Genomic DNA, 13,806 nt, shown 5'->3' on the forward strand with positions numbered 1-13,806 from the left:
CACCACCCTTTAAGTGGGTTATCTCCTCTTGGAATACAAGACAGGGTCAATAACTTACTGATCTTGAAGTTTCAAACACCCAACTTGGTGAATGACACATAACAGTTACTGAAGTTTTTTCTTTACCTGGTTTTTATTTTTGTTTGTTAATGAAGATTAAAAGTGATATAAAAAAGGGAGAAGGGACGTTTATTTTTAATAATGCAAATATATTACAAGAAACTCCTAATAAATATTCTAATAGGTATTTTTAATAAATGCAGGAATGCTACTAGATAAGCTACCACAGTGTTTTCTTTTAAAAACTAATTATATTTATACTTTTTTTAGATTATGCAATCCATTCTCAGGTAATTTTCAAGTACCTATTATTCTTACAAGGATAAAAATGGTCAATTTCAGCATCTTTATACGTGTATCCCCAATTCCTTATATCACATTTGGCACAAAACAGTCACTTATATAGTGCTTAAAATTATATGCGTGAACACACAGAGGTTCACCAAAATCTGAATTTTTCATTTTTAGATTAATTAAACTCTTTCAGATTATGCTCTATGTTCTTTTTGGAATCCATTTTGACAAATCTAAAACCAAATACTAGATGCACATCAGAGGTTATATTTTGAAAAGCAAATTCAAAAAATAGCAAAGGGTAACTTAAAGTAGATATTTTTTAAATACAGAAGAAACATCCAGGATTAACACAATCTGAAGGTGTGTGACAATGTAGAAAAAACTGCTGAAGGTGACAGACAGTAGGGAAACAGAGGAAAGATTACATCATTGTCATTAATGATAAAGTTAGAGGTTTACTGCTGGAAAATATGAATAAAAAAGAGGAATTAATATTATCTATTACTCAAAATTATGTATTTTTAAAAGAAAAAAACAGCAGTGGAAAGAAAATATGAGCACAATAATATGGACCTGTGAAATGTACAGTGTGTTGAATAGCATATAAATATTTCAAATAAAGGTTAAAAAAAAAACTTTACTCATTGAGAATCATTTAAGAAACTACTACAAATAACTTCCATTACTCTAGAGGTTTGTGATGAGGTAGTTTAATAGTTTTTAATCACATAAATATGATATTCACTTCAAGTATTTTTAAAATTAAAAACCCAGTACTTATTAATTCAGTAAAATAGTTTTTGAAGTGTTTCAATTCCCTATAACGGCCAGCTCAGGATGATCAAAGAGACAGTCAGAGAGAGAAAGTGAAAACAACTAGAGGCCAAGATCCATAAGCACACATAGACATTTGCTTGCAAGAACACTGGGACAGACACAGGCACTTGGGTCCTGAGACAAATGTCAGTCAAAAGTAAACTTCCCATACTCTGTGGCTCCCTAGCCCTGAGGGAAAGGGGGTTGGAGGGGAGGGGAGGGTGTTACCGATCTTAAGAAAACGGTGAATAAGCCAGTATTAAACATTCTAAAACTAATTTTAGCCCTAATCCTAAAGCTGTTTCACTTTAGACAATATGGCTGAGGAAGCCTAGAAGAAAGGAAATTACTCTCAGGTCCCGCCAAATGAAATAAAGCCAAAATTCAAATCAATCATTGGCTTGGGGTTCCCTATCCCCAATTTAGAACTTTCCTAGTAATGAAGTTCCCTGAGGAGGAAGTGTTCAGCTGGACTAGAGGAACACTACGCTGAGGAGAGATCCACCCTTAAAATCAGCAACAATGAAACCAGTCAAGGAGAACAGTTACTGAAGGTAGGATTAGAAAGTGTCAAGAAGGATTAAATATCTAATACCTACTAATACAAAGATCTAGAAGGATAAGGAAAGGAACAAATCAATTAGATCATCTACAGATCAAGCTTGAAATTCACTCAATTAAATTCAAAAGTTAATTTTGAAACAAACAACATGCCAGGACTCTGACACACTATTATTCAAAGAGGGGGTTGGGAGAGCTCAACTCTGATGCACTCTAATGTTAGTTAAATGGGGAAATTGTTCTTCTTTGTTAAGGAATAAACATGCATTTTTAAATATGGGATACTACCAAGCTCCTATATAAACAACTTTATAAATCACCATGTGAGTCCAAGCATACATAAAAATAATTTTTATATTAAATAGGCACATTCCAAATAAAAGACACCAAAAACAGTGTTTCTTCTTGCATATTTTCAAGGACTTGTACCAATTTAAGTCAGTCTACAAACTCTAGGTGTTTAAAATTAAAAGGTAACTTTTGTTTCTTAAACTTCCCATAGTCAGATTCCTTTCTAATCAATGGATAAAATTTTAGTTTCCTCTAAACATTTCCATAGCCAGTGCATGATTTAAACTCTCAAAACCTCTACTGCTATATAGCTTCTTAACTGGCCTCTTTTTTAAATCTCTATCATCTCATTTCCATCTACCTTAGAAATTAAAGAAAATGCATATTCTCCATAAAATATGCATGTCTAGTACTGGTAGATAAAACATCGTTAAATGTTTTAAATTACTATCAATTAAATACTGAATGTGTTTTGTTTCACAAATAATCTAGTAAAATAGATTTGCCAAGAAAATACATCATAATTTTCTGTGGCTTTCCATACTCCCAACACTTGGCTGAGTACACCAGTTTTAGATATGTTGACATTTCAATACATAGGAAGTAAATTTGGGGATATTAAAGCCATAGATTCTGTTGTTCCACTTATTTAAGAGTTCGTTGATTGCTTCTTGTATGTGCCCTGACCGTAAATGGAACTGAAAGCCCTTTCACTCACCTCCACAGGAAGCCCTATCTATATACCACAAGGTCCAGCTCAAACCCTACCCTCCTCCCAGTAATATTCCCTAATAGCCTTCCTTTTCCCAAAATTGTGTAGTCCATTATGGTATTAATCAGTCTGTCTCGACACTATGTTTAGTTGTGTGTAGAAGGGTGCATACAACATATCAGGGTGAACATCTGACTTTGCTATTTACTTAGCATGACCTTGGGCAAGTTACCTAAAAATCATCCTGCATTGGTTTCCTATCTCTTTTATGAAGATAGCAACTATCTAGCAGTTTAATAAATATACCTATTATTCCCAAAAGGCAGACCCCATGTCTTATTTTTTGTATTCTTTTCCATGTAGTATTCTGCATGTACTTAGTAATTTCTTGGTTGGTGAAATCTAATCAATTCAGAATTAATCTCCTACATAAATAAGGTCCAAATTCTAGTGAATATCAAAAATGGTTTGCTTATCATATTACTAGTTATTAATTATAACATTAGTTTAACCAGTTTATACTTTAGCTAACATATACATAAATGCAGATCCCAAAGTATCATTCTGAACGTGTTCCACACTGCATTATTATCATGAGTAGGCCAATATCCAAAATAATTGACATGGTTAACTTAAAACTCTAAATTAATCTAAAAACATTATCAAGTATCCAAAGCAAGCCATTAGCAAATTAAAGAATTACCATGTGAATCCTCTTCTTATTACAGTTACACTAAAACCTGAGCCCACTTTTCTACTGGCCACCTGAGTTATTCCTGTGCCAGGGGATTCCCAACAGAAGCCAGTGAGTTCTGCCACGGTATTCTCAAGAAGACCATGAAGGGTGGCAATGTTTCCAGACCAACAAGGTTACTACTAATTCTTAAATGTTCCCAGAGGCTACATCAACATGGATGAGTAGATTCTTTAATCCTGTAGTTAGCGACAGCAAAACAAAAACAAACAAACAAGCAAACAAAAAAACCTACAGCAATGGCCAAAGACTGATGAAGAAAGGGACTGATAATGATATCTACAGGGAAGGAAAAAGATAGGGCAGAAAACCTAGCCATCAAAAGGCCGCTTTAGGAAATCATAAGCTAAATTCAGAAAGAGCAATTTCACAAAAGAAGAAAACGTTTTATTAGTACTACATGAACTATACTGAGTTTAACTATTGTCACACTGTAAACGTTAACAAATGTATTCACAGTAAAATATTTCTCAAATCAACATATATGAATTACACTCAAGAAACTATTAATTAAAATGGCAACATTTGCTGAGTAAACATTATTAGGAATGAAAGTTGAGATTATTAGAAGTGAAGCTTAAATTTTTTTCCAGTGACAATCATTCTCATCTGAGATATTTTCATCTAAATTAATGAAAACCCCAAACACAGATGTGTGAGCACTAGTGAGTATAGTGGTTCTTCTAAACTTCTTTCAAACCAGAAAAAATTATTTTAAATTTTTATTGAAATTTTAATATTTCCAAAAGACATGTCTTAAAATGTTTTTAAAAGTAGTGAAATTACAGTTAATATAAAACCTTTATATAAATACTAAAGGCTGCATTTGTTCATTAAAAAAATGATAGAAGCAAATATTTCCAGTTAAAACCTGTTTTACAAACCTATGAAACCAGTAACTCCATATGTTTTCTTAATTTAAAATATTCTGCATATTTTGCAATAATAAAGATTATGTTCTTTATATGTGATATATTTATGTATTTTGTGTATGTGTGTGTGTGTGTGTGTGTGTGTGTGTGTGTATTCATTGCCCTTTCAGAAACTATTTCTCACGGACCATATCTGATGAGATCAAGCATTCCAAACTGGGATCAGCTCAATGACTCTGTTAGGCAAAAATAGAAAAAAATATATAGTTATGTTTTAAATTATTTTTTAAAGATTTTATTTATTCGTTTTTATTTTATTTATTCATTTTTAGAGAGAGGAAGGGAGGAAGAAAGGGAGAGAAACATTGATCTTGCACGTCTCCAACTGGGGACCTACCTAGCCTGCAACCTATGCACGTGCCCTGACTGGGAATCAAACCCATGACCTTTCAGTTTGCAGGCTGACACTCAATCCACTGAGCCACACCAGCCAAGGCCATTTTAAAGCTCGCACGCCCCCAACTGGGGACCTACCTGGCCTGCAACCCAGGCATGTGCCCTGACTCAGAATCAAACCCATGACTCCTAGTTTGCAAGCCGACACTCAATCCACTGAGCTACACCAGCCAGCGCGGTTTTAAATCTTGCATGCCCCCAACTGGGGACCTACCTGGCCTGCAACCCAGGCATGGACCCTGACTGAGAATCAAACTGGCAACCCTTCAGTTCCCAGCTTGGCATTCAATCCACTGAGTCACATCAGCCAGGGCTGTTTTAAGTTATTAAAACGCTGCTGTACATAACCATGAACAAGCTCTCAGTCACCAATCCCTTATCTGCTTTAAACTGCAATTACTTTCAAAGAAAGAGCCCTAATACATATCATTTAAGCCCTTACTACACAGCATTATAAATATTATTTTCACCTTATCAAAACATTTGCACACTGAATACTGAAAAGGTGGTTATGTTTCCTTTTCTTTTTATATCAATTGACAACGGGCCTGTTTATTTTGATGATTTGTCATAGTCTCTCTGTAAGAACACTTGCTTGCTTAAAACTAAGTATGCAATAGATGACTTAAAGCCAATTTAGTCTTAAAATACACTAAATGTCTGAAGTAAAAACTCTTGCGAGGCAAAACTTCAGGGGAAAAAGTGTTTTCTAGATCTTATTAGTAGGCAAACTCTATGAAGTTTGTAAAGGTCAGTATTAAAAATACCAACCTGCAGAGGAAGAGAGAAGATGGAGTGATTGTGGCTGTCGCTTTCAGAGCTATTCAGAATAATCACAGCTAAATGACAAATCTAATATGGAGCCAAAAAGAACAATTCTCTCAGAATTCTTTCAGTAATTTTTTGGTTTCAAAATTCACATGAAGCTCGGTTCTATTACTGATGCTCTCTACCTCATTTCTACCCACTAGCAATGCCTAACATATGATAACAGTATTTTTTTAAGTTCAGTCTATGGGTCGACTTCCTGAAGTGTACAACAGCAATAATTATGTTCTGGGTTTAGCACAACATTTACCAAGGGAAACCATAAAAGAAAGCCCTATTCATACAATCAGAAGAATAGGAAGAAACCCTATAGACCATACAGCTGAAAGAAATGTTTAATATGCTCTCACTTTATCACAGACTTTCAATCTACCTTTTCCCAGATACTATGGCTATTAACTATATTTACACCCACTTACTAAAATGCCCACAAATTTAACTTGTACATAGTGTAGTTCACCTTAAACTTTAAATGGACATATTTAACTTGCTAGAAACCTATATTCTACCAAAGAGAAAGAACAAGAACATTAAAAATAAATTCCAGAGTTAATATTATTTTAGTAAACTTATTTTAAAGCACCACCGCACAAACTCACTTGTGTGATATACCAGACTTTTTCTCCAGTCAGAATCAGCCTTCCTTTTTCACAGTGTCCAAATCTCTTAGAAATATAAGTCTTCAAAAGGAAGTATTATAAACAGTTTATGAAAATAAAATTTCCCTTGAAGTAATTTTCTTGATAGAATCTACACAGTATACAATATACTGCTAATGACTAATACACACTAAATTTTCTGAATCACATGCCCTTCTACCAACTACATGTTGATAGAACATTTGCCAACATTTTTTTTCCTCTAACTTTTCTGCTCAAGAAACCAAGAGCTGCACTCCTCGAGCTGCCAGAAGCTCCAACACTTCTGCTCCCTCCCTGACTGTACGAGGCAGTCAGCCTTCACCTTGTATTTTTTCCGGCTACCTTCCTAAGGGTCGCTCTTCTACACCCCATTTTTATTTGGAGAACGAAGACTTTTCTAGAGTAAAGCTCTCCAACCTATCCTCCCACTCAAGCTACCCCGTGCTCCTAAGACTGCTCCGTCTGTCATCATTTTATCCAAACTACCCGGTGACAGGTTTGAGGTTTCGAGTTCCATCTAAAAGGGCTCGGTAGGCTACAGGGCAGAGCAAGTTAACTCTTCCGATCGCTATGTCGCTATGCTTTATACAACCTCCCCAGAGCCTGTCAGGTTTCCCGACGCCCTCCCCGGAGAGTAGTAAACATCCTGCCGCAGAATCCAGAGAAGGGCTCCCTGCGCTCAAGAACACAGCTCAACACTTCCCGGAGCAGCTGTCAGGAACTCTCAGATGCCTGCTGCACTATCAACCCTGTGTCATCTGGTTCTGCTTGACTTTCTCCTTGCTGGTCTTGCAGTTACTGTAGGAACCCTACGGATGACTTTTTAAAAACCAGGCACGAAAGAGAAACATGAGGTCCACTCCTTCTGCACAAGAAATCATTTTAAGGTCCTTACTTACATCATGACTTAATCCACAACGCATCAGGTGTACCTGACCCTGGAAGGCTGGAAGAAGAATCCGCTTTCTACCTCAACTTCCCAAACAGGTTTGCAGGTTTTCAATAATTTCGAGAACGTTCTCTATTAAAAAGATGCTGGCGCACTCGACCCGATCTGGGCTGGTGCTCATATACAAGCCCGGAAGGGTAGGTTCTCGGTGTATTTCTCGCTACCTGCTGAGCGTTCTGCACCCTCTGATGCTCCCACCAGCAAATACGGCCTTCCTCCCACCGCTCAAAAGGCACACATTAGACTCAGAGGTTCCCTCACACTCGTATACCACTAGGTACTAAGGCTCTCAAAGAACCCAACCCTTCAGCAGCCTCCCCTGGGACGCTGTGCTCAGCGGGGCTTTGAACCTGACAACTCGCTGCCAGCTGCCTTTGCAAAAGCAGCCCCAGCGGCCGGTTCCATACCGCATTGCCGCTGCTGACTTTTTCTAGCAGCTTAAAAAAAAAAAAAAAAAAAAAAAAAAAAAAATTTCAGCCCAGTACCCTGCAGACCCTGCCGGCTCTTCTGCAGCACGGAAGAGAGCCTCCGAGGAACGGCGTGCCACCGCCGGGAGCCCGACTAAAGGCTGAGAGGCGCGTGCCGTCGAGAGGCTCTCTCGGAAGCGGGGTGCCGGGTGGGCGGAATGAGAAGGCGTCCGGAGTAAGGGGACCCCGACAAAGCAGCTGTCAGGACACCGGCGTCCGGGCTCCCGGCTGCACATTGCTCACTGGCCGGGGCCGTCGAATAGCGAGCGCCCGGCAAGGCAGCGGCCCCTCCCGGGGATGGGGGTCCCGCAGAGACCAGCACAGCCCTGTGCGCCAACCCCCACCCGGCCCTCACCTGTCAGGACCGCCGGGCGCTCGCCCGCCGCCGAAGCGGTAAAGGCGGCTTTCCCGGCGGAGAGCGCCGCCCGCCTCCCACGGAGGTTCCTGGGCAGCAGCTCGCAGCCGTCCGCTGCGCCGGCCACCAGCAGCCAGAGCAGCAGCAGCGCAGACCAACGCTGCCGCCGCAGCCAGCCAAAGGCCGGTCTGGGCGTCGCGGCGGGATGAGGACGCGGAGGAGCGCGGAGAAATCGCGGCGGCGTCCCGGCCGCCTGCCACCCGGCCGTCCCGCGAAGCGCTGCCGCCTGCAGACGCGAGCTCCTGCCGGACGCCAGCCTGGTCCCTTCGGCTCCGGCAGCCTCCGGAGCCCGGGTCCCCACTGTGTTCATTGGTTCCGGTTATTTAAAAAGAAAAAGTGAGGTGCAGAGAGGTAGGGCGTCTTCGGCCGCGCGCGATACCGCGCGGCTGCAGCAGCTAGACAGGGATCCGCGGCTCTGGCTCCTCCAAACAGCAGCCCCAGCGCTCGTGTCGCCACCGCCACCGCCGCCGCGGCGCATCCCCTAGCCCTCCGACCCGAGCCAGTCGTAGTACCACTGTCGGCCCGGACGCCTCCTCCTCTCATACACTCGCATACCAATCCCCCGCCTCCTTCAGTCCCTCCTCCGCGCAGGCGCGGCGCTGCTGCACTACGCCTGCGCGGCGCCCCAGCCCCGCCCCCGGGGGCGTTCCCGGGAGGACAGGCGTTGCTTCTTGCCTTTTAGCAAAGCTGGGAAGATGGGGGGCTGGGAGCGAAGACAGGCGTGCCCCCTCCCCCCTTCACGCCCCCACCACGATTACAGGGGAGTGGGGATACCAAGGAGATGGTTGGAACAGCATGTAGATCTCAAATCGTTTGGGCAAGTTATAACCCTGTAGAATGCAGCAAAAATAATTGCATGGATCGGGGAAAACCTGGTAAAAGGAAACAGCTATAAAACAATTTCAATATAGGTGGGGTTTCCAAGAGGCTAGCAATGTAACTGGAGGTTAGCCTAGCCTAGTGTTTTATTTACACGTCAAACACTTAAAATGCTCGTGGATCCTGGCTGGTGTGGCTCAGTGTATTGAACAACGACCTAAAGACCAAAGGGTCGCGGGTTCAATTCCCAGTCAGAGCAAGGGCCTGAGTTGTGGGCAAAGTCCCCAGATGGGGGCGCCCAAGAGGCGAGGCAACCACACACTGCGGTTTCTCTTTCTCTCTAAAATGCTTGCCAGTGTGCTAGGCACTGTTCTAAACGCTTTACAAATTTACACATTATAACTCTTACGGTTATGTGGTGGTATCCTTATCAACCTATCAACAATTATTTCTTGACACACTTCTTGGAGACATCATGTTCAGGTGGCAATTCTTTATAGGGCAACAGGGAGATTATATTTCCCCTACTAAAAGGCACAGCAATTAAGTCAAACGGTTGCTGAATGTCCACTAAAAAGGGCATAATTCTGCCAGAGAACCAGAAAAATAATGAATAATGTCTCCAGAAGACAACATTTCATTCATTTAATAGTTACTGAGTGTCTAGTATGTTCCAAGCAGGTAACTGGGTAGTGAGTATTCAGCAGTGACAAAGAGAGACACTTGAAAGTCATTTAAGCCACAACTCAGGAATATAAGATAGAGAACATAGTCTCTGTCTGGAGAATCTTACAATCTTGCCTAGGAGATAAATTTACACCTATTAAACAATTAGAGGCTAATACTAGGTAGTAATCAGTTCCTAAATTGGGCAGATGCTCTGTGTTATAGCAATGAACAAATGAACAAGTAACAGAGGTCCTTTTTAAAACAAACATCATGAGGGGGTGGGATTCTTTCTTTCTTTGAAAGACAGGGAGGATGTTGACACTGACAGGATACTGGATTTGGGGTTAAGTGTTTATTCCTCTCACCACTGTAGCCACAAAGAAGACAGGAAACCTGCAAGCACTGAAGAAACCTTCCTCAGGCAAGCCAGTGCCCAGCAATAAATTCTCCATCTCATTTCATCCCGTTTCATCTTTGTCACGGTTAGAAAAGTCTCCGACTGTGAAATAAGTGGCTGGACTGTCTTCTTGCTGAACAGAGGTATCACTGTGCATCTAGCTTATACTTTAATGCAGAAAAGAGAAAGTCCGTTGCTTTGGAATACAACCCTGTCTCTGGAATTACAGATCATCTATTTGCAAGCCGAACAGAAAAGATTCCCCTTAAGGTAACCAATTCCCTTTCTTCTCAGGTTTCCTCTCCACCTTCCAAGCCTTTGCTTTGCTTTCCTTGCCTTGCCTCCCCAAATCTTTCTTCTTTCCTCTTCTCTAGCAAAACACCATTCAAAATCTACTTAGAGCCCCCTTTTCTTGCCCCACCTGTCTCCTCCAGCCTGGTTTATAACTGTTAACATCCGAAGTTTACGATTTACCATTTATATACAGACTGCCTTTACTGTCTGATTTTCCCCCGTTCATGACTTCCAAGCGTCCGTTGGGCAGCTCTTGAGTTTTGGACTCAGACAAATCTGGGGGAAATAGCAACACCACCCCTTTTCAGCTGTGTGACCCGTAGACAAATTAATGTCCTCGGTTTCCAGAGGGGAAATTAGGGGTCCTGTAATAATGCTTGCCGCACAAGTTGTTGGCCGGGCAGTGTCTGGCACACAGGTACGTTGTCATCCCCTCACGGAGAACTGGTCCCAGGATCTGGGCATGTATTGCAAGTGTTCCAAGTTTATTAAGCTCACTGCACTTAGCGTGGTGGTTTGATTTCATGTTTCGACAGATAACTCCCTTATTTCGTGGAGCACGGCCAGCACAGATACACAGCGGGATCCATCCACTCGGCCCCTCCCCATCCCAAAAGCAAACCCGCCCTTCCCAAGAGCCAGGCTCCCTCCTGATCTTCTTCTCCTCCTTCCACCCGCAAGCTAGAACAGCCCACGACGCACCACCCACCCCAACCAGGAGAACCGGATCTCCTCCAGCAGGCTAGGCCAGCAGAGCGCCTGCGCCGCTCAGCAGCCTCGCGCATGCCCGCTATCTCCCGCCGCCTTTCCGCAGGTGCACCAGCTCTCCGGCTTCCGCGGTTCCGGGACGCCCCGAGACGCGTCGCACCCGGCTTCCGGCTTCCACTCCGGGGGCGGTGCGTCCGGGCGCCTGGTTCCCGCGCGGTGACATCACTGCGCGGGCGGACGCGGGTGGCTGTGGGTGGGCGTGAGATGAGATGGGATGGAGCGTGAGGAGGGGGGCATTCCGGCTGTGGTTAACCGAGGGGGGCTTCTTCCTGAGTGTCGCCCGCCCGCACCCTGTTGACGGAGCCCCTCCGACCCACCTTTGACTCAAGGGGCGAGGTGCAAGGAGGATTTCTCGGCTTCCGTTTCGTGCCTATGGAATATCGGGGGCTGACTGAGCACCATCCGAGAACCGGTTTCATTTTGCTCATCACGGTTAAGCCTCTTGGAGAATGCATAGAGCTCTTTTTGGTGGAAGCCGTGTTGAGTACCAACGACTTTATGTTTTTCCACTAAGTCCCACACAAGCTTGCAAGGGAATTGAGGTCCAGAGAACTTCGGAAACATCTCCAAAATGATATTATCGGCCCCAGGATCCAAAAAGTGAATGAAGCCTCGACGAATAAATACGGCCCTCAAATTGCTGAATGGATTCAAGCACTAAGAAAAAAATAATGACATAGTGGAAGTAACTTATTAGTAAAAATCTTTCTACCTAAAGCCAGTAAGGCATGGGATTTTCCTCAACTAGTTTAGTGAAGGTGGTAAATTCATCTTCCCATCTTTCAACGCGTTGAGGAAGTCTCCTGAAAGGTGTCCTACATCCACAGTAGGAAATCAAAAACTCATTAAGAAATTTTATCTTCTTTACATAGTTCTTTTGAAGCCACACAACAACAAAAGAAAGTCAACTTTGCCCCCCAAAGCAAAGGGAGTCAGTGGGCTTGTGGAGTCGTTTCTATTAAAGAGGATGTTTGCCCTTACTGCTTAATTGGAGGTGTTCGTGTAATACCTGATAAGTGCTACAGTCGGAGTGCTGACGGTTCTTGTAAAGTGAATAACATTGTGATGAAAACAAAAGTAGAGATATTCACTATTGAAAATAATAAGAAAATGAGAACTCATTTGCACAGAGATGAATCCATGGATAGTAATGACAGTTGTGAACATGAAAGACAAACAGATAAAACGTGCTATGGTATGCCTATGCTCTTGACAACAAGAGACTGAAAAAGTGATTGACGGACTGAAAAAGGTTTTAACTATGACGCAACAGACTAAATTTCTGAGTCAGATGCCTACTAAACCTAATTGTAAGTCATGTAAGACCAAGTGTTTGTTTTAGAACTAACGCTTAGGATGGGAAAATACATGTTTTGGGAGAAGTGCAATTCCATGGGTCCAAAACACCAAATGTTCATAACGACTGTGTGTTATGGGTCACAAAGTCTCTAAGGGGTTCCTTACAACACTTGAAGAAATTGGAATTACCTTCCCTCAATTTTAAAGTATACAAAACGTGTATTTCAGAAAAAGCATAGAACATACATGGGCAGGAGAAAGAAAGAACTGTTTTCAAGTTTCAAAAGGTTGCCCACCATGCTCTTCTTTTGTGGAAAATTCATCCAGAGACTGCAAGTTTAAACTTCTTCTTAATTGTCAATGGATTTTTTTTTTAATAGCCCTAAATACAGCCATTTGGAATTTAAACCCTGCATAAAAAGAGGAGCTCCTCTCTCTTGGTTCCAGAAAAGCCAGGTCTTTATTGGAGGCATGTATAAGGTATAATGTCTTTAAGAATGTGGATTCTCAACATAGTTCAAATGTCCATATTACCCAAAGCAATATACAGGCTTAATGTAATCCCCATCAAAATCCCAACGGCATTTTTAAAGAAAGAGAAAAAAGATTACCAAATTTGTATGGAACCACAGGAGACCCTGAAAAGCCAAAACAATCCTGAGAAAAAAAGTACAAAGCTAGGGGTATCAAACTCCCTGACTTCAAATTATACTACAAAGTGGCAAAAATCAAACAGTATAGTATTGGCAGAAGAACAGACACACAGACCAATGGAACAGAATTGAGAGCCCAGAAATAAACCTATGTATAGGCAAACAATTTTCAGCAGGGGAGCCAAAATCATACAAAAGAGAAAATAAATCTTCAATAAATGGTGCTGAAAAAATTGGAAAGTCACATGCAAAAGAATGAAACTAGATTAGACCACTGTTTGTCATCATACACAAAAATTAACTCAAAATGGATCAAAGACCTAAACACAAGACCTGAAGCAACAAAATACATAGAAGAAAACATAGGTACTAAACTTATGGACCTTGGTCTTAGAGAGGATTTTATGAATTTGACCCCAAAGGCAATGGAAGTAAAAGCATAAATAAATAAATGGAACTATATCAAACTAAAAAGCTTTGGCACAGCATAAGAAAACATCAAGAAAACAAAAAGGCAACCAACTGAATGGGGGAAATAATTTGCTAACAATTTCTTCAATAAGAGGTCAATATCAAAAATATATGAAGAACTCATACAACTCAACAACAACAACAACAAAATCCAATTAAAAATGGGCAGAGATATTTCTCCCAAGAAGACATACAAACAGCCAACAGCTATCTGAAGAGTTGTTCAACTTCACTAGCTGTTAGGGAAAGGCATATCAAAACCACAATGAAGTACCACTTCACACCTGTTAGAATGGCTATTATCAACAAAACAAGAA

At 41.7% G+C, this 13,806-nt stretch overlaps 1 protein-coding gene across 3 annotated transcripts in view; it reads right to left on the bottom strand.

Annotated features, from left to right (window-relative positions):
• The window catches only part of STIM2 (stromal interaction molecule 2), a 109,116-nt gene extending 100,457 nt beyond the window's left edge, over positions 1–8,659 (bottom strand). For all 3 annotated transcript variants that reach the window (XM_090267003.1, XM_090267002.1, XM_090267001.1), the window contains exon 1: positions 8,060–8,659. In XM_090267003.1, coding sequence (XP_090123129.1) covers positions 8,060–8,429 — 370 coding nt within the window. In that variant the 5' untranslated portion in view covers positions 8,430–8,659. The remainder of the gene's footprint in view (positions 1–8,059) is intronic.
• Between the last annotated feature and the right edge of the window lie 5,147 nt (positions 8,660–13,806).

Source organism: Furipterus horrens, unplaced genomic scaffold (assembly GCF_987537825.1).
Source record: "Furipterus horrens unplaced genomic scaffold, mFurHor1.1.pri manual_scaffold_2, whole genome shotgun sequence".
Classification (NCBI taxonomy): domain Eukaryota; kingdom Metazoa; phylum Chordata; class Mammalia; order Chiroptera; family Furipteridae; genus Furipterus; species Furipterus horrens.